General features: G+C 54.0%; 9 protein-coding genes across 9 annotated transcripts; 5 read left to right on the top strand and 4 right to left on the bottom strand.

The window, feature by feature from the left end:
* Positions 1–143: 143 nt before the first annotated feature.
* PG994_006612 (amidase signature domain-containing protein) lies at positions 144–2,231 on the top strand (the record flags this gene model as incomplete). The annotated part of the gene is made up of 6 exons (XM_066858021.1): positions 144–497; positions 562–684; positions 753–905; positions 960–1,850; positions 1,917–2,004; positions 2,113–2,231. The coding sequence occupies 6 exons, from the start codon at positions 144–146 to the stop codon at positions 2,229–2,231; spliced, it is 1,728 nt and encodes a 575-aa protein (XP_066717290.1).
* A 1,699-nt stretch (positions 2,232–3,930) lies between these two features.
* PG994_006611 (uncharacterized protein) lies at positions 3,931–5,457 on the bottom strand (the record flags this gene model as incomplete). Its single annotated transcript, XM_066858020.1, has 1 exon — positions 3,931–5,457. The coding sequence occupies one exon, from the start codon at positions 5,455–5,457 to the stop codon at positions 3,931–3,933; it is 1,527 nt and encodes a 508-aa protein (XP_066717289.1).
* A 2,080-nt stretch (positions 5,458–7,537) lies between these two features.
* PG994_006610 (uncharacterized protein) lies at positions 7,538–8,656 on the top strand (the record flags this gene model as incomplete). The annotated part of the gene is made up of 2 exons (XM_066858019.1): positions 7,538–7,923; positions 7,981–8,656. The coding sequence occupies 2 exons, from the start codon at positions 7,538–7,540 to the stop codon at positions 8,654–8,656; spliced, it is 1,062 nt and encodes a 353-aa protein (XP_066717288.1).
* Positions 8,657–9,604: 948 nt separating this feature from the next.
* On the top strand, positions 9,605–10,684 carry PG994_006609 (acid phosphatase phoa; the record flags this gene model as incomplete). The annotated part of the gene is made up of 3 exons (XM_066858018.1): positions 9,605–9,806; positions 9,873–10,155; positions 10,246–10,684. The coding sequence occupies 3 exons, from the start codon at positions 9,605–9,607 to the stop codon at positions 10,682–10,684; spliced, it is 924 nt and encodes a 307-aa protein (XP_066717287.1).
* Positions 10,685–11,141: 457 nt separating this feature from the next.
* Positions 11,142–14,417, top strand: PG994_006608 (uncharacterized protein; the record flags this gene model as incomplete). The annotated part of the gene is given in 3 exon segments (XM_066858017.1): positions 11,142–12,838; positions 13,065–13,665; positions 13,683–14,417. The coding sequence occupies 3 exon segments, from the start codon at positions 11,142–11,144 to the stop codon at positions 14,415–14,417; spliced, it is 3,033 nt and encodes a 1,010-aa protein (XP_066717286.1).
* A 734-nt stretch (positions 14,418–15,151) lies between these two features.
* On the bottom strand, positions 15,152–15,762 carry PG994_006607 (uncharacterized protein; the record flags this gene model as incomplete). The annotated part of the gene is made up of 2 exons (XM_066858016.1): positions 15,152–15,499; positions 15,547–15,762. 2 exons carry the CDS (start codon positions 15,760–15,762, stop codon positions 15,152–15,154), a joined length of 564 nt encoding a protein of 187 aa, XP_066717285.1.
* Positions 15,763–16,460: 698 nt separating this feature from the next.
* Positions 16,461–17,527, top strand: PG994_006606 (uncharacterized protein; the record flags this gene model as incomplete). The annotated part of the gene is made up of 2 exons (XM_066858015.1): positions 16,461–16,741; positions 16,882–17,527. 2 exons carry the CDS (start codon positions 16,461–16,463, stop codon positions 17,525–17,527), a joined length of 927 nt encoding a protein of 308 aa, XP_066717284.1.
* A 1,067-nt stretch (positions 17,528–18,594) lies between these two features.
* Positions 18,595–19,266, bottom strand: PG994_006605 (uncharacterized protein; the record flags this gene model as incomplete). Its single annotated transcript, XM_066858014.1, has 1 exon — positions 18,595–19,266. One exon carries the CDS (start codon positions 19,264–19,266, stop codon positions 18,595–18,597), a length of 672 nt encoding a protein of 223 aa, XP_066717283.1.
* Positions 19,267–19,801: 535 nt separating this feature from the next.
* PG994_006604 (uncharacterized protein) lies at positions 19,802–21,294 on the bottom strand (the record flags this gene model as incomplete). The annotated part of the gene is made up of 5 exons (XM_066858013.1): positions 19,802–19,964; positions 20,042–20,208; positions 20,282–20,596; positions 20,670–20,971; positions 21,030–21,294. The coding sequence occupies 5 exons, from the start codon at positions 21,292–21,294 to the stop codon at positions 19,802–19,804; spliced, it is 1,212 nt and encodes a 403-aa protein (XP_066717282.1).
* Positions 21,295–21,844: the final 550 nt, after the last annotated feature.

The following is a 21,844-nucleotide window of genomic DNA, read 5'->3' as shown; positions in this document are numbered from 1 at the left end:
TGCATATTCACTACCATCGGGTCTTGACCAACTGTCTTTTTACTACTTTACCTTGTTAGGGTATTTAGTCTTGCGGAACTAGAACACTTCTAGCCACCATAACTTTAGTACTTCAGCAAAACTTACACACTCTTTCCACGACGATGGGCGAAATAAGCCAAGGCCAACGACCATCCTGGGAGGTGGTCGCAAAGGAACACGCAGCCGAGCAGCTGAACAACATACCGGCGGCATGGCGCCTCCCGAAGGACACTCTGGGCTGGCTGAGCGGCGTCGGCACCGCCGACGAGGGCCGCCTGATCCGGCTACAGGCCGCCAGGCAGTCCGGCCTGCTCTCGGACCGGGAGCTGGACATCACGGAGAAGCACACGGCGCGGGACCTGCTGCCCAAGTTGGCGGCGCGGCAGCTCACCTCTGTCGAGGTCACGGTCGCCTTCTGCAAGCGGGCCGCTCTGGCACAGCAATTGGTGGGGACGGGCTCTTTTATCTCCCTCTGTGTGCCATGCATAGAGCTTTCTAAGTATAACAGAGGTTGGCTAATCGCATCATGGGAAAGAATAGACATCTTGTTTGACGGAAATCTTCTTCGACGAGGCTATTGAGAGAGCCAAGGAAGCCGACCGATATCTGGAAGAGAACGGGAAAGTCCGAGGCCCGCTGCATGGTTTACCCATCAGTATGAAGGTAAGACACCCATATTTAGGGCTTCTTCGTAATCAAGGGAGGAAAAGGAGCTAACGAAAAACTAACAGGACTCTTTCGTAGTCAAAGGACGTCATGCCACGGTTGGATACGTAGAGTACCTGAGACAGCCCCTTCCCGAAGGAGAGTCGACCTTGGTCAAGTTGCTTCAGGACGCAGGGGCGATCTTGTACTGCAAGACCAACGTTCCACAGACGATGATGGTAAAGTTCGGACATCAGCAATACTACGGCGGTATTTGTTGCTAACATGCGTAGACCGCGGACTCCGAGAACAACATCTTCGGCCGGACCCTGAACCCCCACAACACCCAACTCAACGCCGGCGGCTCCACGGGCGGCGAGGGCGCCCTGCTCGCGTTCCGCGGCTCGCCGCTCGGCGTCGGCACCGACATCGCGGGCTCGATCCGCATCCCCGCGGCCTGTTGTGGCATCTACGGCTTCAAGCCGACGGCCGACCGCGTTCCCTTTGGTGGACAAAACGCCTGCCCCTTCCCCCGCAACCGCCTGCCCGGCATCGTGCCCGCCGCGGGGCCCATGGCGAACACCCTGGCCGACCTGCGGCTCTTCATGGACGTCGTTGTCTCTGAGGGGCGGCCATGGACGTACGACGGCACCACCATCGACATCCCTTGGCGGAAGCTTGCGTCGCCAAATCCAAACAACCACAAGCTGGTCGTCGGGATCGCCCCGGAGGACGAGGAGTTCAGGCTGCACCCGCCGGTGAAGCGCACAATCGAGGACGCGGCCCGGAAGCTCGAAGCCGCAGGCCATACCGTCGTGCGCCTGCCTACGGACCCATCCCGGTCCATAGCGCTGGGCGGCCGGCTCGCCTTCGCCTTCTACGGCCTCGAGGGGCACCCCAGCAACGCGGAGATGGAGGCCGAGTTCGGAGAGCCCCTCGTCAAGTCCCTCGCCGTCGGCGTGCACCCCTTCGCCAGAAATCCGCCGCCGCTGGCGCCGCACTGGAGCGAGGCGAAGAAGGTCGCCGAGTGGCATCGGCTCCGGGGCGAGTACTGCGACAGCTGGCGGCGCGCTTGGCTCGAGCATAGGTTGGATGTTGTCTTGGCTCCTGGTGCCATTAGCACGGCGGTGCCGCACGACGCGTTCGGGGTCCCGGTGTATACGGCGGCTTGGAATGTTACCAACGTGAGTTGAAAACTCTTGGGTCTGGTATTGAATAGCTGCGATCGTCGCTAACTCCATTCTCTATAGTATCCGGCTTGCATCATTCCTTACGGCTCCTCGTCGAAGGCTTTAGATCCGAGCCCCATGAAAGGCCATGCGGCGTTTGATGCTGACTGTAAGTTCTTTTCCTCTCCCTCACCTACCAACCCGTCTTTCCCTTTGGACAAGATGAAACCGGCACATCTCCAATGATAGCCTGGCTAACGTAATAACCAAAACAAAGATAACCCAGAACTGCAAGACGATGCGCCCTGTGCGATACAGGTAATCACCCCTACTTTCAAGGATGAAGAGTGTTTGCATGCCGCTTTTATCATAGACGAGGTCTTGAACGGCGCATAAGGCCAGGTATAGTCTGTTGAACTCCATGTTTACCTAGAAAAGGGGTTATTCATATATGAGGATATTCATTGCCCGAGAATTAGTCTCAGCTCCGTAGAGTTGGTAAACTTAAATACAGCTATACGCCATGTCTGGCCACTCCAAAGAACAGATATGCGTGATCTAGACATTCAGCTTTCATTCCCCAACACGAAATCGTCGATATCTCACGACTATAGCCCAAGCTCCGTATAACTTATATTGCTATGGAAATTGATTAACTCTTTTCTGCTCGTCCTCTCTTACCCACTTTCAAGCTTGATCTGCGGTGTCCGCTTGAAGTTAACCCCCTTCCTCTGACTCGCAGAGATCCTGGACCTAGTAACGGCAAAGGAGCATGGGCTATGTCTGTCTGTACTTCATATGGACGGATGCATGGTGAAATCATGGTCAAAGATCATCGTACATGTCCCTCGTTCTTTAATTCACCCTTATCCCAAACAACTGAATGGGGATGACACATCACACTCCTTCATGCCTCCTTATCACCCACGGTCACAGTTTCTGACTTCCCGATACACCCATCAACAAGTACCTACCTAGTCGGCGCAGCCAGCTTCAAGTGGTCTATGGGTTCCCCGGCAACTAAACACAGCTTCTGAAGGATGCGAAGTCTCCCGCAGCAGCATCGTCGCGACCGTCAAGCCCCAAATCACGTCGCGGCGCACCCGGCACTGCCGGTAGTCTTGTCTTGGCGGCCCCCCACCTCAGACCAACCATACGGGGCAAACTCGTCGCTTCTGCTCCACACTACGCCCATGTCGACCAGCCCAGCTGGCGGGTCGGCGCTGGATCGGCCTAATTACCTTAGGTACACGAGGTGGGAATTCGATCGAAGAAGAAACCCACCTGGAGGGTTAGTTACCCATTCGTTGGACGATGATCTTATAGATCGGCCCTTGATGGGCGCTAGCGAGGCGGGTCGGATCCGAACCCCGGAGAATCATATCGGAGAATCCCGGTTACACATCCAGTAGAGGTAATGTCACTGGACTTCTGTACTTGCGGCGCTATTTCAAGATCTATACGGAGTATAAAGAGTTATATCCATAAGTTGGGTGGGCAATGCTACCTTCTACCTTGATCGACACTGGTTTAGTCACACTAATCGCATGAGCTAGGATAATCGTCCGCAACTGAAGTATATAGAAATGCTGGACGAATAAAGTCGGCTATGCCTTCCAAGTATAGTACTTGGCTATATATATAATAAGGAACGTAAGAACACATACATAACAAACGCGGGCGTCATACTCGTTACGAACAAATAACATGATGCGCGGCCACAAACACCGTGCATAATGTCAAAATAAACCTGTCCGCAAAAAATAGATGAGACCCCCAACGCGCAATAAACATTTTTGATGATAGGTAGCCATGCCACGCCCGGCATGCCCATAAAGAGGGTGGTGAGTGAGTGAGTGAGTGATAAAAGCAAATCCGCCAAACGCAAAATCCAAAAGTGTCTATAAACTGATCCGAAAGCAAGTGGGTATCGATAAGTCGGTTTTGTTTTTCTTTGGCGCTGCCATTATGGGTGATGAGTGAGGATGGAGAGTGGAGAGAGAGAGATCCCGTGGTTGACTGTGGTCCAATTTGGTCTGTGTGAGTGGCGATGATAATGAAGACGACGAGGAGATAATGAAAATATAAATCTCCACTAGACGATGTCGTTCACGTGTGGCCGGTGCCTGATCGGACTGGCCATGCTGGGGTAGTTGGCATTCGTCGTGCCGGGCCTGCTCGTGCTCTTGCCGTGCGCCGAGCCGGGGCGGCTCAGGCTGGCCTGCTCCTGGTGGGCGCTGCGCAGGGGCCGCTGGCGCAGGACGCGCGTGATGGAGCCCTCGCTGCGGTCCATCCAGGTGTGGTAGTCGCTGCGCGAGTGCGGGAACAGCATGCGGTTCTGGCTCGTGGCAATCCACTCGCGCGCCTTGCGGCGCGGGCGGCAGGTGATGGCGTGCAGGTCCTCGACGATGTTGCCGCAGTAGAGCTCGAGCGGGAGGTCGTTGACGTCGTTGCCGAACGGGTTCTCGACCTCGCGGCCGATGAACAGCAGGCCCAGGATGATGTACGCGGCCAGCATGTTGGCCGGGATCGTGACCCAGCCGAGCCGCGGCAGCAGCTGGAAGGGCAGCAGCAGGACGTAGACCCAGGTGATCTGCGAGATGGCGATGGAGTAGGCGATGGGCAGGGGCGTGTTGAGCACGCGCTCCGTGTTGACCATGCAGTCGTTGATGGCCGTGACGGCGGTCCAGGCGACCGTCTGCAGACCCGGCGAGGGCAGGGTCCCCTCCTCGACCTTGTCGTCGATGTACGAGGCCAGGTAGCAGAGGATCTCGAGCGGGAGGTTGCCGAGCGGCACGCCCTCCTCGCGCGCGCGCTTGATGACCTTTCGTGGGTTGGACGTGGCGAAGTTGAGGCCGAGGCGCTCGCCGGCGGCCTTGAAGAAGTTGGGCTCCTTGGGCTCGAACACGCCGGACTCGGTGGCCGTCTTGGCCAGGGTGTCGAGGTGGTCGACGAGGTCCTGCAGGTCGTCGTAGTGCGTGTAGGGCTCGAAGCGGAGCTTGTGCTTGAGCGCGACGGCGTAGGCCACCAGCAGGTTCATCGCCGTCAGCTTTTCTAGCAGCGACTCCTTCTCCTCGCCGGACCGGTTGCGCACGTGCAGCCAGATGACCCGGCCCAGAGTCTGGCAGTTGAGCGTGAGCTGGCCCCAGTAGCGCCGGCCCTCGGCGTACCGCTCGTACGCCGTCGAGCTGCGCAGCGACAGGGCCGAGGCCACGACGAAACCGGTCACGGTCAGGAGGACGGAGTCGATGCCGAGGTTGACGTGATTGATCCACTTCAGGATCGAGATGCAGCAGACCAGCGTCGACCAGCCGCCGACGATCAGCATGGGGATCAGCATCTTGGGCATGATGCTGCCGTGCATCTGGAAGAAGACGGGCCATTTCGAGTGCTTGGCGATGTCGCGCGGTCCCTGGAAGTAGTCATCGACCTCGAGTTTGGTGTTGCGCCGGCGGCGGTTGTTGACGAAGGGGTTCGGTGTCTCTGGGTGGTCGGAGGAGTGGATCGACCCGGCAATGGTTCTCTCATCTGAATCCGACACCGATCGATTCCGTCCTGGCACATCGAGCGGCGACATGTTCGGCTCCCTTGACGGGGATGCTGGTTCCTCCCATTGTAACATAATGGCAAGCGAGGCTTGGAATTTGGACGGGGGGTTTCTTTTGTTCTTTCTTTTTTTCTTTCTTTTTTCTAACAGTTTCTTCGGGGGGGGGGGTCCGAATAATCGCTGCGCGCGCAAGGCGGAGAGGGTTCTCTTCCTGCTTGCAAAATAGAAATAAAACCCGTATAAAGGAGTGACAGTAGTTGGATTATAAAACACGGTGAAAAAGACGAAGCATAAAAACACACCCAACTAAGTCCCAAGAGAAGAAAGAGAACAAACGAGGAAACCGGAGGTTCGCGGAGGCCATATTTACATTGATGCTTGACAGCTGTTTTTTGCGAGGCGTGAACGAACGAACCCTGGCTCTAAAATTATCGTCGACTCACACATACCTGATGTAACCGCATGCAACGTGCATGAAAAAACAAGGTGCTGGCTTCAGGACGCTGGGTCGACCGGGCTGGCACGAACGCACTGGCGAACAGGGCAGAAAACAGGGCGCGAATTATTTTTCGCCATTGCTCGGGACCACCAACCCAATGTACGTAATGAGATGAGTTGAGATATATCTTCCGATGATACGTATAGCAAGACCATGTCTACCTATATTGCAACATACACACCCGACCAGTGATGAGTCACTTCATTAATAACAACAACAACAACAACAGCCAAATGCAATGAGCGACAACCGACGAACTGAAGAAAACAAAAAACTGTTGGCGACGGAGAAATGCAGCGAAACAAGCGACGTGTGGTACTCGAGGTGGAGCGCGGACGGGACTTGTCAATCAATGCATGAATCTTCGCGGGAACAAGCACCAATCAGGGCTGGGGGAGCCCATGCGCGTCGATCCATTCGGGCATTCTGCTAACAGTCGGAAGCTGGCCCGCGAGGCTTGCGGGTGGAGAGGCACGACAGACTTGCCGGGGTGGGAGACTAGTTACCAGCGGAGAATTGGGTTCCTTTGTTCGAGAACGCTTCCACTCTGGGCCACCTCAATCACTTCAATCAGAAGGCCGCCCAGAAGGCCGCCCACTGCTCCTATCACTCGAGATTTGACGTCGCAGAGTTTTCTCTCGCCGCTCGCGAACCATGCTAGCGCTTGCCATGTGAGATAGGAGGCCGTTCTGGGGGAGGTCGATCCGTGGACTGGCCCGATCTTGTAAGGCAGACTGGCAGATGAAAATCAAAGCTCCATATTTTTGATTGAAGTTCTCTGGACCATGCACCAAGCTTTTTGCTAAGGAGACTAGCGGCTGAACACGACAACTCATTAAAAGAACGCCCCGAGGAACGCTATCACGGAATGTTTGGGCTTCTATTTGACTCCGAGCACTCTGACGGCGGGATCCGCGGACTATCCAGGTACCGCTAACCAGTCTCGTCTAGGCTCGTCGTTGGGCCGCATCAGGTGCTATTCGATGCTGTAGCCTTGGGCCGTCCTTCGACGGGGAAAAGACGTCGTAATTACATACAGCACGCTGTTTAGGAAACCATTGGTCATGATGGTCGACTCTCTCGTTACCAAGTTCTCGACCGGAAGGGAGTAAATATGCCAAAGGTCAAAAAGACAAAGAAGAAACATACAACACCGAGGATTCCCAGGTCGTCACCGACCCTAGTACTAATTCGGCTCTCTGCTGCTTATATATGGGAGAGCGGACGGGATCCCTAGTATTCAGCAGGATATGGTCGTATGTGACAGTTTCGAAGGTTTTGACAGCTCATATACCTAACCTAAGCCGGTGCTTCGTCTCCTGCTAACCACTTGCCTGCCTTGCTTTGTAACTTGACCCTGAATTGGCCGTTCTCGTGAAATCTAAGTGAAGAACCCGTATAGGTGATTGTGGAGGTCTACCTTAGGCATCACAATGCGGCCTTGCTTGCTCACCACCTTCATGTTGAACAATCAACGAGGCATATCCCACCAACAATGCCTAGATCATATTTCTCATCTCATGGTCCCACCTACCCTCCGATGATCATCTTCCTGCATTTTATATCAGGAAGATATTACAAGGGACATCAGTCCACCACCATCTTGCGACTGTTGCATTGAAGGTTTCCCAAATCAGCTCAACATCTGCCATCACCATGCCGCCCTTAGGTGACACAAGAGGCCGCAAGCGCAGACGGAGCGGAGTTGATGATGCTGATGCAGATACGCCTGTTGAAGTGGCTATCAAAGTCACTCGAGGAGCTCTCGGCATGCTTCGCGAGACCTCGACAAAGCTGGAAAGCATGATCAAGGATGCCTGCCACGGATGCCCCGACAGTCTGCGCGCTCTGCAACTTGACTCAATGTCGATCCACAACGAGATGATGGCGCTGCACTTGAGAACTATCTCAAAGAAGGCCAGTGATAACAACATTGTGCAAGAAGCTCACTTATTTCAAAGACGGGCGCTCGATCTACACCTGTCCGTCGGCAAGATGCAGCCACAGAGCGTGAAGCCCAAGACAGCAGTAACGAAAATAAAGTAAGTATCTCCCACATTCAAGCTTTAATATCCGTAAACTAATCCTTGCATTACCAGGTTCATCCCAAGCTCACGACGTCAAGCCCGAGACACAGTCACGCCAAAGGAAGCACTCGAAAAAGCCCATATAGCCACTCAGACCGAAGATGAGAAGAAATCTGTCGAGAAAGCCAATTTGGGCATTCAGACTACGGATTTGGAACCAGTACTCCCAGCTGTATCGCCCTCGCTCAATGCTGAGGGCAAGATCCTCAAGATCCCCCGGTTCTTCCTGGACACCTTGAGCGGCTACCGCTACGAAGAGTTTAGCGACGAGGAAGTTACAAAGGCGTTCAAAATCGGATCCCGCCTTGCTAAGTTCATGCAAGCCGATGTCTTCTTCCGTGTAGACTACTCCAACATCCACGGCGACTTGGTGGGCGACCTTTACAACCAGTACACTCAGCGAGGGGACTGGGACCCCTTGCACGAGGACGCCACCAAGAAGCGATGGTTCGGCAGCAGCAAAGAGCTGAGATATGCTCACTACGCACTGGAGGTGCTGGAAGTCTGGCGCGCCCAGCGCGAGACCGAGCTTTCCTCCACAGCCACGATCAAGCCCTTGTACTGGGCTCTCCAGGCCACTGTGAAGTCAATTGCCTACGGAGTCAAATGGATGAGATATCTGAAAGTTGACGAGCCTGTCAGCGTGCTGGTTACCTGTATGATTGTTGAGAACGCGCGAAGAGGATGATCGCCACGGGTTTGACGAAAGAGGGAACGGAGTCTTGCATCTGGACATTTGTTGATATTCATTGCTTCTTGTGAAGTATTTTGAGGGAAAGAGAAGGAATGAAAAAGAGAAGGAAGGAAAATTTGCTAGTTATCGTTTGCAGTACACCAGTTACAGCCCGCATGATCAGGAATACCAAGGTAGCTCTTGGAACAATGGAAATGGACATTCGACACAAATCAGGCTTCTCACTTGTACTACCCCGATGAGAATCGCGCCAATTAAGCAACTGACATAGAATGGTTCCAGAATCTATACTGGCTGTGAATTCGAATGTGAGCGGAAGGATTTAGATTCCAGTAGAACCTCTATTATGAATGTAGAATGCAAGAAAGCTTGCAACAGCACCAGATAGTTGTGGCTCTGGGATGTTAAGCTTGGCCCCCTAGATTATTGTGGCTGCAGGGAACACTTTGAACCTGCACCAATCGCGTGCCACAAATTCATACATCTATTTTGGAACGCAATGCAATACGACACGATGCGGCTCAAACTGCCCCAAACCATGACCGAGAAGGTTTCCAAGCCCCGCGGCCCCTGGTTGCCACGAGGTCGAAAGGAGGTGGCTGATTGGCTGGATAGTGCATGCACCCTAGTCCATCTCCCGTCACAGCCACCCCATCACAGCCACCCGCTCTCCTCTAGACCTCATTAGGCAGTCCCGGCCACTACGGACCAACCCGGGCGCAGCTGGCGGGCACGATGGCGTTGAATGCATTGCCATCGGCTCTCGGGGAAACGCTCTAGAAGGGCAGGTGGCCGAAATCCCAATTATCTCACGAGGCACCCCCCTACCATGATCAAAGCTTAAATTCATCACCGTTCCCACCTCATTCTCCACGCCCTTTTTTCGTCCTTGTCATCTTGCGATTAGCCAGCCCCTCAATCGAAGATCCGCCACTCATAAGCATGGGCAACGGCCAATCCACCTCAGTCGCCCCCGTCGGGCCGGGGCCAACCATGTACATAGCGACAGCTACCGCCTCCGTCGCGGCGGCCCGGGCCACGGCGCTGACGCTGAGCCCCACGAGCAGCGTCAAGGGCAAGACATTCGACCGCTTCGTGCAGATCTGGCTGGAGAACACCGACTACGACATGGCTGCAGGCGACCGTGAGTGACTGGTGCTGGCTGCATGCCTGCATGGATTCACAGGCTAACTTCTCGGGCTACTTCTAGCGAGCTTGTCGTATCTTGCCACCCAGGGTGTGACTTTAACCAACTACTACGCCATCACCCACCCCTCTCAGCCCAACTACGTGGCAGCGGCTGGTGGCAGCACATTCCAAGTCATCGGCGACGGCTTCTACCGCATCGGCAACGATACCAAGACCGTCGTGGACCTGCTGGATGGCAAGGGCGTCAGCTGGAGCATGTACCAGGAGGACATGCCCTACTCGGGGTTCGAGGGGAACTGGAAGAACCAGAAGAACGGCGCCAACGACTACGTCCGCAAGCACAAGTATGTACTTTGTCACTCACCCCCTACATACTGTACTGGACAATGAAGAAAAGAAGAAGCCTAACCGATCGATCGCCTCCTATAATTCAGCCCCCTAATGAGCTTCGACTCAGTCACCAGCGACCCGAACCGCCTCGCCAAGTCCAAGAACCTGACCATGTTCTACGACGATCTCGCGGCCGACCACCTGCCGCAGTGGATGTTCATCACGCCCAACATGACGAGCGACGGGCACGACACGTCGGTGACGACGGCGGGGCGATGGACGCGCGACTTCCTGACGCCGCTGCTGGCCGACCCCAAGTTCAACACGGACCGCACCCTCGTCGTCGTCACCTTCGACGAGACCGAGAGCTACCTGTCCAGCAACAAGGTCTTCACGCTGCTGCTGGGCGGCGCCGTCCGCGGCCAGGAGGGGACGCAGGTCGCGACTAAGTACAATCATTACAGCGGGCTCAAGACTGTCGAGCAGAATTGGGAGTTGGGGGATTTGGGGGAGAATGATGTTAGTGCGGTGGCGTATTTTTGAGTAAATTAAAGAAAGGGGGCACATCTTACCTTTTGCTTTATTTTATTTTATTTTATTTTATTTTATTTTATAATATTAATTTAATATTTAATATAAGAAATATTATACTTATTATATAATTTTTAATTAAACTTATTATATATTATTATTTATTATATATAAATGTAACGTTTTAAAATTAAATAAATATTACTTTATATATAAAGACCGTGCCTAGTAGCTATTAATAGGGTATAGTAGGTTTAATAATTACATAATAAGTGTAGTGCTTCTCTTTAATATGGTCGCCGAATGGCCACGGATGAGATGACTGCATGGGACTAATGCACCCATCAATATTGTCTTACCACCCCTCACTGCCATGGAACCGTCGAGGTGGCTTCGTTTGAGGAGGGGAAACCTCCTGCAATCCCCTCAACCACATTTTGTTTTGGAAACGTAGTCACAAGTTCTTGCAATGGCCTCTTTGGGCAAATTGAATACTTCGTTGATCCAGGGCGTCAACGAAAACACGCTCGCCCTGGCGAATTTGAATTTCGACTTTTCGCTTGTCAAAGTTCAGGCACCCTCCGAATTCCAGGAGATAGGTCTCGCACTGGCCGAAAAACGACGCCAGAATGCCGAAGGCGGTACCAGCCACCAGACAGCGCGGAAGCTGGGGGCTCTATTCGAGTCGCTCATCCCTCCCGTACCGCGCGTGATTGCCGCATACGGCCACCGTGCCAGCCAGATCATACAAAAGCCAGGCGCCAATCCATCCGGCTCGACAGAGCGGCACGGCCCCTTCGCCGCCTTCGTTGGCGCCGATGCCACGGGGATCTGGGCGGCCGCGACATCGGGACAGGCCTCCATCGCCACTCACCTGCTCGCCTGCATGCTGGCCCGGACGTTCAGCGATCCTACCAAGGCAGTTTCGGTCTGGGCGGAGCTTGTTCATGAAAGGAAGCAGGAGATCATGGCGTTCAACGCGCAGTCCAACCTGAGCATGCCCGAAATTGCCGCGCTCAATGCAGCAAGTCAACAAGTGACCCGCGAAGAGCTCCGGCTGTGGGATGCCGGCGCCCGGGCTTGGCTACAGACTGCAGACTCCGCCATGAGGAAGGAGCACGTGCAGTTGAAACTCATCATCAACAATCTCAGCATCCCAGTCATGGCTGGCACCTCGCTCTATGCAAGCGTCACGAAGGCCTGGAACCAGGCACTCGTCGGTGTCGAAAGGCTGATTGCGGGTGAGCCCCAGAGCGTCACGAATGGCGCCATCCTTCTGGCTATATCCGCTTGGCACTTGTATCCCAACCTCCTAGTCTTCAGCTCGCAGACAACCAGTGTCACCTTCAGCGATCCGTTGATGAACCCTTCCGGAGTGTTGACGGTAGGCATCACCAATGCAGCCAGCGCGTCCACCGGCAAGGAGGGTATATACTGGTCGGTCGCATTGTCACATTACCGTCACTATGGCCACCCTACTAGATCGGTTAGTGAGGTTGATGATCGGCTGGCAATGGACGAGCTGTACCTTGTAACTCTCGGTGGCCTTCTCAAGTTATGGGGTGAACCACGCGCCAATTTCGAACAAGGTGCAAGGTGGTTCGTTGCTCTATGGAGATGTGTGCACAGAGCAAAAGCCATACTCTCGGGGCCTGAGTGGATCGAGCCACTAGCAGAAGCGGCATCAAGGTTCCTCAGCGCAAAGGACCAGGAGAGGAAAGAGCTTACTTCGTTGATGGATTTTGGTTTTCGACGAGGAACCCATTTTCTGATTCCAAATACTCGAAAATCCGTCGGTTTACCTTGGTTTGGCCTTCGAAGTCCTCATATCGTCAGCTCGCTTCAACAGAGCTCCTCGACGGATTGTGCGATTGAATACCTCCGTCGAACGGCCGCAGCATGCAAACTCGACCCCCACAAGACCATCATAACCTTGATAGGAGCAAAACCAGAGAAGAGGATCGAGCAGCATGACTACTATACTGCATTGCCAATCGCTGGATCGGAGGCTCCTCAATCATTCGATAAATCCCCGTCGCCTGTGGGAAATGACCTCGATGAAGCAACTAAGTCCACCGAATCAGAGCCCAGGGGAAAGGGAAATATGAGAAGCCCAGTCGAATCATTGAAGCACCGCCGTTGGGTCGGGTTTTTCGCCAGATTGGGGTATCATGAAACGCTTAGCCAAGAAGAGCCCCTTTTCAGTGCACCATCTAGCCGTATCTCTGGTCGGGATTCCTCCAGTGAGCGACCTTCATGGAATAAACTCAGAAAAAAATTCAAAGGGGAATTGGTAATTGAACCACTACTTTGTCATGACTATAAGTTCCTTAGTGAGGGGGACCGTCGCGGAATGCAGAGCAGAACTACCGCCACTATACCCTTTATCCAGGTCTTCTGTGTATTTTGCGGCAGTCATTGGGGAAGAAGCCGGATGCATCAAAATGTGGCTTGGCCAAGATGATCTTGACGCGCAGCAGATTGCTCAAACGGTTCAGAAGCTCTGCCAAGGAAAGTCGCAGCCTTTGCTAGACTTGCAGCAGTCTACAGCTCTTCTCGAGGATGGGATCAATCCTTATCTGACGTGGCAGTACCTTGAAGGAGCAGATCCGTACGACCCGGATGACCATATCAAGCCAGTGTTAAGCCTGATGCGATGGGAAAGAAGTTACTGGCGGGAAACCGTCAAGTCCCTGAAGACACTGGCCGCGGCCTACGGGATCTACAAGAAGCTTGAGGGTGCCACCATCTCAACCACCATCGTTGCGCGAGGTATATACGGTGCCAAGTGGGCTCCTACTGATTTGGAAATTTCCTTAACCCGGTCCAAGGTGTTTAGTTGTATCGCCATGATGGAGACGGGTACAGTGAATCTGGACGCGGAGAAGCTCGACAATGTTCTGGCCCTGGCTTCGGGTAATTCGATTTACATACTGCGCCACTTCGTCACTGATCCAGCCGTGGAAGTGCCCTTGGCGTCTGTGGTGCGCATTGTAGGTAATGTTGGAAGGGCGGGGATCAGCCTGCTGGTGCCTCCCGCTTCCCGGCCTCTCATCCGGTCGCTGAGCAACTCCTGCGAGCCGTCACGTACGCCGATTTCGATGGCAAAAGGGAGAACAACTTCACGAGCACTTCACTTCACTTGTCGTTTACACCTCATGAGTTCCCACTGGACTACGGTGTTGCCGGGCTTATTGACCACCAGGTCTTCTTTGTTGAGTCTGTTATCTCCGTCCACGACTCTGGCAAGTGGGTCGCCGATCTGGACATCATTAGACCATTCCATGATGATGCACGTCAGATCTTGAAGCTCCCCAAAGGGGTTCGAGCCAAGAGGGGCCATGAGCACTCGGATGAGAAGAAGAAAGCAGTAGTGGACTCATTCGTTTCGATTGATACTTGGGAAGAGGTCCTTGACGCCGCTCCTACTCATTCGTTGGTTCGAGCGAGCGATAACTGGGCGGCACGACTCGCAGTTCTTGCGGTCATTCTGCAGAACTCGGCCCGCGGCCCAAAATTCACCACAGACGATGATGACGAGGAAGACGCTACTAGCAAAGAAGAAGAAGCGCAGCAGGGATACGAGCACGAAGGGCAGCCAGACTTCATTAGCCACCATGGACGTGATCGAGTTCGTGTTGCTATACTGGAAAATACAAAGGATGTGTGTTGGGTTTGCTTGCATAATCGGATGGCGAAGATGGGGTGGCTGGCATCTCAAGAGCCTTGCTACATTGTGACCTAAAGTGTTCCTCAGGGCAGCCTGTATAGTATATACTTATGCACGCTGGAAGCACTCCACGCTGGAAAAGCATTCGCGATTCGCAACAAACCACTGGATCTGCAAAAGGGCCCGTCATAATTACACTTTTAGTGTTGCTGAGCTATGAGAGCAGCAAGCATTTGCCACGGGGTAAGATGACATCACCTGGTCGGCCATTGTGGCGCAAGTCCTATCTGCTATGCCAAGGAGATTGTATTTCGACCTGTTGGGTGAAATCCCGTTTAGCCTAACCGGCATAAGCGGGGTTAAAATCTCACCCAGAACCCTGATAGTGGCAAATTTGCGACGGCGCCGACTACCTCTTCTTCCTGTGCTCTTTTATCCAACCCAATTTTGGTCCCGTCTACGAGAAATGACCATGTCAAGTAAAGGCGACGGGGCCTTGACCGCCCAGCTACCGGAATACGCCGAAGCGTTAAGGGAGCTGAGCGTGCCACCCTTGGAGATTAGCCGTCTGCCTCGGCGGCGGCCACAGGAAGTGCAACCGCAGATGCCGCAGACGCGAGCCCTGCGCGGGGAGGACCGCCCGATTATGCCCGCCATGACCCCATCGCGAGTACATTCATACTGCGCGGCGACGTCGCGTGTCTCGCCACGGACAAGGACTATGTCGGGACGCCACGATACCAAATTGGCCATATTGCCCCGCACAAGGCGCATCTACGGCCCCTGCAACCCCACAAGAGCGCCCACATCTACACAGATGCCGGCCTGGTGGAGAGGAGTGCCTCCTCGTCCTTCCCGTTCCATGTGGGCGGCAGATTCGAGCCGGAAACAACAGTGTACGTGATGGACCTGCCCATCCGGCTCGGGGAGGAACCCGAGATCCGGGACAGCATTCGCGGTGCCTGCCGGGATACATCAAGTTCGAAAGGAAGATCCCGAGGCTCCCGTTCGGACTCGGGCTCGGCAGCGGCAGCAAAAGTATCAAGCCGCCGTTCGAGTTCTACCACGTCACCCGCACCGCGAGCCGGGACTTCCTGAAGCCCGGGAACGAGCGCCGGTAGGGGGACGACCTGAGCTACGAAATCAACGAGCGGATTCTGTTCACCGCCGCGCAGGCCAATGGACAGCGAAAGGGAGTACTCACCTGGAAGAATGGGCAAGGACAGGCCGTCGCTTCAGAGATGGACAACGGGATGAGGTTGCTGAGCGAGGAGATGACGCCCCAGCTCAAAGAAGCGCTGTTGGCCTGCTGGGTCTGTGTGGCCGAGTTGCGGAGACGGGCGGAACCTAGAGATTGTGACAAATACTGGCTATGGCCATTTTGATGAGGACCCTGTACATCCAAAAGTATTGGGGCCATAGCAACGTGGTCGAGCGTGCGTTGTTAAGCATCGTCCCAGACGCGGGCCGCGTGACTTGTAGATCACGAAATAGCAGCCAACAGATTTCTCAGGACGGCAGAGCCACTGTCTGTGCAGTTCGAAGGTGACGGACGCATCCGTGATGCCAAGCCCCAGCCATATCCATCAGGGAAGGTGGAGTGTTCGCGCTACCGTCCAGGTGCCGCAGCACTGTCCGCCGGGTTGCTTGTGCCTGGCCAGCGGGACCCCGGGAATCTCCCTTTAGATTGCGTACTCCTTTTGCTTCCTGTCTGGTCGAATTCGAGACCTTAAGGGTCGTCTCTGGCGGTCGCTGTCTAATTCATTTACTCCATTGGTCCCTTATCTTACCGAGAATTCCACTGCGATCGCAACCTATTTAGGCGCTGTTTTCGATTCTGGACTTTTCTTTTTTCTTCTTACATCCCAGTGACAATCCAACCTTGAAATTAGCTTCATGCTCCGTGTTCATGCAGGTAGAGGAAGACCAGACACGGGGTACAACATCCCCTACGCATAGCCGGCCTCCTGGACAGACTCCCTCTCAACCGCGCGGCAGCCCCACGGCCACCACCATCTACGTCTTTCCCGCCGGAGTCTGCCCGGGCAGCGGTTGGTCGCGCAAGTACTACATCGGCAAGGCGCCTTTAGGGAAGCGGAAGCAGTCATTGTCGCAGGGATGGCGCTGGGCCAGGTCGAGTTCCGCGACGGCATCGCCATACTGCAGGTCGTCTGCTTCGCCGCCTTCCTGCCCGTCGGCGTCTGGTTCAAGGCCGCGGGCCGGCTGGGCTGGGTCGGCGTCACGGCCCTATCGCTTTTCCGCCTGGTCGGTGCTGGCTGCATGCTGGCGACCATCAACGCGCAAGAAGATGCCGAAGGGCTATGGGCTGGCGTGCTGGTATGCGAGTCCTTCGGGTTTCTTGTTTTATTCTTCCTGCTGTTGGAGATGATGGAAAGGCTGTGAGTTCAACACCTACTAGTGCCCCAAGTCCGAGGCCTCCGGTTTCACTTGCGCTTTTGAACCCCCCGGTGCCTTGTGCAAAAGACCCGCAGGATCGCGGCAACCCCTCAATGAACTGTTGCTAACATCTTTGACTTAGAAATCACTTCGCGGAAGTTGTCCCCGGCTTCATCTTTATGCTGCCGCAGATAATCACCTGGGCCTGCATCGGTGTCACTATCGCCGGGCTCTTCAGCATTTCCCGGGCCGACGATCCCCTGGCCCCGACGCCCTTCAGCCAAGCCGGGACGGCCGTCACCGCCCTCCTCTTCGTGTTCGAGGTGGCCACGTTCCTGTACATGTTCCTGCTCCCCCAAAGCGGCCGCCGCGGCCTCGACACGGTGCCTCCGGAAGAGGCCCCGCTGTTCCACTGCCTCGTCATCGGCCTGCCGCTGCTGGGCCTGCGCCTCCTGTACACGCTGCTGTACGCCGTCACGGGGGACGAGACGTACAGCAGCATTGCCGGCAGCGCCACCGTCTACCTCATCTTCACCGCCCTGCCCGAGATCGGCATCGTCACTGCCGCCGTCTGGGCCGTGCTGCACATCCGGGTCATCGGGCCGGACGAGATGGCGGGCCGGGGGTTCTTCCGCACGATTGGGCGGCTGGCGGAGAGGCGCTCGCGGAGCAAGAGCCCGGATGGCGCGGCGGAGCGAAGGAGACACTCCAACGTGATCGAGGAGGACCCGCGGCTGAGTGGGGTGGATACACATTACGACCCACTGGCAGTGCAGAGAGGGAACTAGGAGATGGCCCGTTCTTCACTCACGTAATTTTTTAGCTTTTCATTTTCGCGAAGAAACACTCTATGGACAGTTTGCCAGAGGTTCGATCGGGTGTTACTCCCAGAAATCGTTGAGAGGGTTATAGTGTAGTGTTCAGGCACACTTCCGCCAAGAAAGCACACCACGTGGAGAATAGGGGTAGCGCGGAGGGCGGGTCCGCTCCCCGGTTGGCGGCTCCTCCTTATTCATCTATATACTCCGCCCCTAATTCAACTTTGGGTACTCAGATTAATTAATACCCCATTAATGTATCCATCCCTTCCGCTGTTGCTGATTAAGGCTGGACCGTGTTAGAACCTCTGACAGAGGTAACCAGGAACTCGTTAAGGCTTAATTACAGTTGGTCTGTACTTGTAGATGCTAGTGTCCCCAGTAATCAGATATGCTTCCAGAACAACTCAATATCAAGTCATTGGCAAATTTCAACTAGACTACTCGAATTGTCCACAAACCCTGCGCCAACTATCTAGACGTCTCGACACTCATTTGATTGTGTTCGCCCGCCACATGAAGCAGTAGGCGATGTTGGCCACGAAGGCCCTCAAAGGTCTACTCAAGGTCCTCTGCCTGGAATTAGTCACCGCTCTTGCTGGGCATCTTAAAGCCCAACCACCGCATCGTCCCGCATCACGGTGGTGAAATACTCCACGTCCGTGTGTCCTTCCAGTGCCGCTCTTCTCGTCCAACGGGTAGATCTGCTGCGGGTAGTACAGGCTACGCTACCCCGCCTTGGGTCGCCGGACATGACGGCGAAAGTAGGCTTCGGGCATGTGGAGCGCCATTATGAAGAGGTACTTTTGTTATTTCGTGAGCCGAGAGATACGCATCGAAGTTACTTGTCACAAATGAATTTAGACAGGCTGATTAGTTTTAGGATGTCTATGCATTACTAGGTGTAGTCTCTATCGTCTATGACCATCGGCGAAACCGCAGAAGTCAGCAATGATGAGTGGTCGGTTCCCAAGTCACTCGTAGCTCATTCAGGTGGCTCAAGCCTGACCTGCAGCTTCTTCCATTGCTATTTCCTCCTAGTTCTTTTCCTCCTTATTCTTCTCTTCGTACTCCCCCAGCCAGTCCACCTCGGTGCCGTCGGGGGCCACGTGCAGCGGCAGCTCGACGGCGCGCCGCCAGAACATCATGCTATCATCGCTGATGCGGCCGTACGTGTCGAAGACCCAGACCAGCGCGGCGAAGAAGGCGCGGGCCTCGTCCGCGAGCCCCAGCACGCGCAGGCTGCGGAGAATGCGCGAGATGCGCAGGTGGTTGTGGTCCCGGCGTCGGACCCAGCGCGGGAAGCAGTCGTCCTCGGCGCCCGGTTTCGCCGTCACCGCCACGGCGTATCTTTTACTACCGGAGGCGCCTTCAGTGTTGTCCTCCTCCCACGTGATGTCGAAGCCGTAGAAGGTGAGCATGCGCGTCAGGACGCGGCGCATGCTGGGCTGGAAATTGTGGCTGTTGTTGTCTTGGCGCAGGTACAGAAAGGTCTCCTCGTCGATGACGGGCGCCCACTCGTTGAAGATGGAGCCCTCGGGCAGTGGAAACAGGATCTGGATGTAGTCGTGTTGCGACTCGAGGCGCGTGTCTCGCCAGCCGAGGATCTGATCCAGAGTGCGTCCGCCCACGTCCTTTCCTTTGGTGGCAGGGTCGTAGAAGTCGACCAAGCGCTGCATGGCCTGTCTGGCGGGGCGTTGTGGTGACATCTTGCTTGGCCGATTGCCTTCTGTTTGGCAGGCAGGCAGCGATTTTTTTGGTCTGATTGGTGGATGTGGGAGATGGGATCTGCGACAGCCAGATCGAGAAGACTGAATTTCCCAACCTAAGTAAGTACTCAAATGCACAATTTCGCCGTATGCATCGGAGGTAGGTTGTTTGTTGCTGCCTTGGTTGAAGCTGAATGGATGCCCCAGGTGGAGATGCAAGTGCTGTGGCTGGCAATTGTGGCTTGTATTTTGGCCTGAACTTGGGCCATTGGCAGTGCAGTAGGCCGGAGCTAAAAAGCTAAAATCAACCCCTGATTCCTCAAAGGCTTTTTGTTTCTAAGGACTTCAAACAACGCTTTTTTTATGTGACCCTGGCACCGTAAACTTTCTAATTGAAACCTTATGACCCCTTTTCTGCCTTTTTTGCTGGACCTGCCAAGCCTGTAACTCTATCCCCAAAGACAGTCGACCACCAAGCAAGAAAGAGCTTCAAAGAGGCATTTCTGCCACATGCCAGCTCAACCAGCACACAGGGTCATCTTTTTACTGGCTTCAGCCGTAGGTTCAAATCAGGCTTCGACCAAAACACGCCATATGCCCTCATTTCCTTCAGCAGATTGGGCTTGTCCTCCGCGAGTTCCATGTCGAAGTTCAGAACCATCGTAGCCAACACCATCCTTATCTCAGCATGGGCGAGCCTAGTACCAGAGACTTAGTTAGTTTTTTCCTATCGGATGACGAGTAGGGTTAAAATAAAGCAAGGCAGGTAACTCACATCTTCCTCAGGCAGTCTCGCGGTCCAATCGTGAAAGGCTGGAATAACTCCCTGCGGTCATCAGCGTATTCCGGATCGCCGAGCCAGCGCTCTGGGTGGAACTCGTCGGGGTTGCGAAAATAGGCAGCGTTATGGTACATGGCGTAATGGTAGATGCCCATGATTTTCTGTGAGCCCATATTAGCTCTTTGTAACAAATAATTCTGCAACTAAGGCCAGGAAGGGAAGGGACCGACGCACACCACGTGGCACGAAGGCGCCGTTTATAACGCAGCCGCCGTTGGGGGACCGCCTTGTTGATGCATTGGCGACCGATGGGAAACACCTCACTCCCTCGTTTATGCAAGCAACAAGGTATTTCAAACGCCCAACGTCGGTGTAGGTAATGTCCTCTTGTTTAGTAAAGGCACCCATGACCTCCTCGGCGAGCTTTCGGAGTGCGGCCGGATTCTGGATCAGCAAGTAAGTCAACCCATAAAGGAGCGTTGCCTGAGTCTCGGACCCCGCGAAGATAATGGTGGGGCCGGTCATCAGGATCGCTTCAGTGCCAGTGTCCTGCGTAGATTTGACGAGTCAGTCACTGTGCGCTTCATCCTCACTGAACTCAGGCCAGGGGATGGGGGATTACCTTCCCAAGTCTTCGAAGTAAAACCTCCGTAAAATCATCTCGAGGTTTCTCGGTGTCGAGTCTCTCGTACACCTTCAACCTCGCTGATTGTCTCAACTTCCTAAACCGGAATCCTAGCTGTTTGTAGAGCAGGTCTACCACCACCTGGAATCCCAGGTTGACCAGAGCCGATAGAACAACGGGGCCAAAGAGCGAGTCGGAGAACATGCTGCTTATCCAAAGGTGCAGTTCCGATCTCTCGAGACACTGGAAATCCGATGAGAAGGCGAGCTGCCCGAGGATGTCAAACGCAAAATAGTTGTCTATAACTTTGATGAGCATGCTAACCATAGAGTAGGAACAGAATTGTGAGTCACTTACGCCAATCCCTCACGTTCACCGGAAAGTCGCCGCTATTGCCATTTACTCGGAGTCTTCGCAGAAGCAGATCCAGGTATTGCTTGATCATGGGCTCATACTGCCGCATCGAGCGTTCCGAGAAGCTCAGAAGGAGTGCGCTGCGTACCCGGCCGCGCCTGGCCGCGTCCGGGTCGACGATGAAGTGCAGGGTATCCAGGCGGCTGGGAAAGAGGAGGTGGTGAGTGGGCATGATCTCCTCCTTGCCGCCCCGCGGGGCGGCGTACATATCCTTCCACACCGTACCGCCGCTGCACATGAGCTCATGCGGGGCAATGCGAACGTGCGTGCCATACCGCTGCTGAAGCCGCCGTAGGTGGTCGTGGAGACAAGGCTGTTAATGTCCCAACCACACCAACCGACTAGCATCGGTTGATTGGTTAGTCATGTCTAGCCGGTTGGTTGATGTTTTCGGTTGTTTGGGAGCCTGTGGTTTGGTTGGTTAATGGTTAGTTAACTAGTTCATTAGTAATAATCTTTTAATATTAAGTAATTTATTTAACTTTTGAAATTTATTATTATAACTATATATTAATATATATTACCTTATTATTTATTTTATTTACTATTTTTATTAAAATTAATAAATTTCTTAAATTAATTTTATAAATAATATTAGTTTTATATTAAAATTAAAAAGTTAAGAAAATCTTTATAATTAAAATATTTAAACAATAACTAGTTATAATTAATAAATAATTAATTATAAAAAATAATTCTTTATATTTAATTAATATAGTTTATATAGTAAAAAGTTTAATATTATAAAAAAAGCCGAG

Source organism: Apiospora phragmitis, assembly GCF_038363925.1.
Source record: "Apiospora phragmitis strain CBS 135458 chromosome Unknown utg000006l:1.0-5683423.0:1.0-5690449.0, whole genome shotgun sequence".
NCBI lineage: Eukaryota > Fungi > Ascomycota > Sordariomycetes > Amphisphaeriales > Apiosporaceae > Apiospora > Apiospora phragmitis.
The sequence above is the reverse complement of the archived record's forward strand: the minus strand, read 5'-3'. Positions and strand labels throughout refer to the sequence as shown.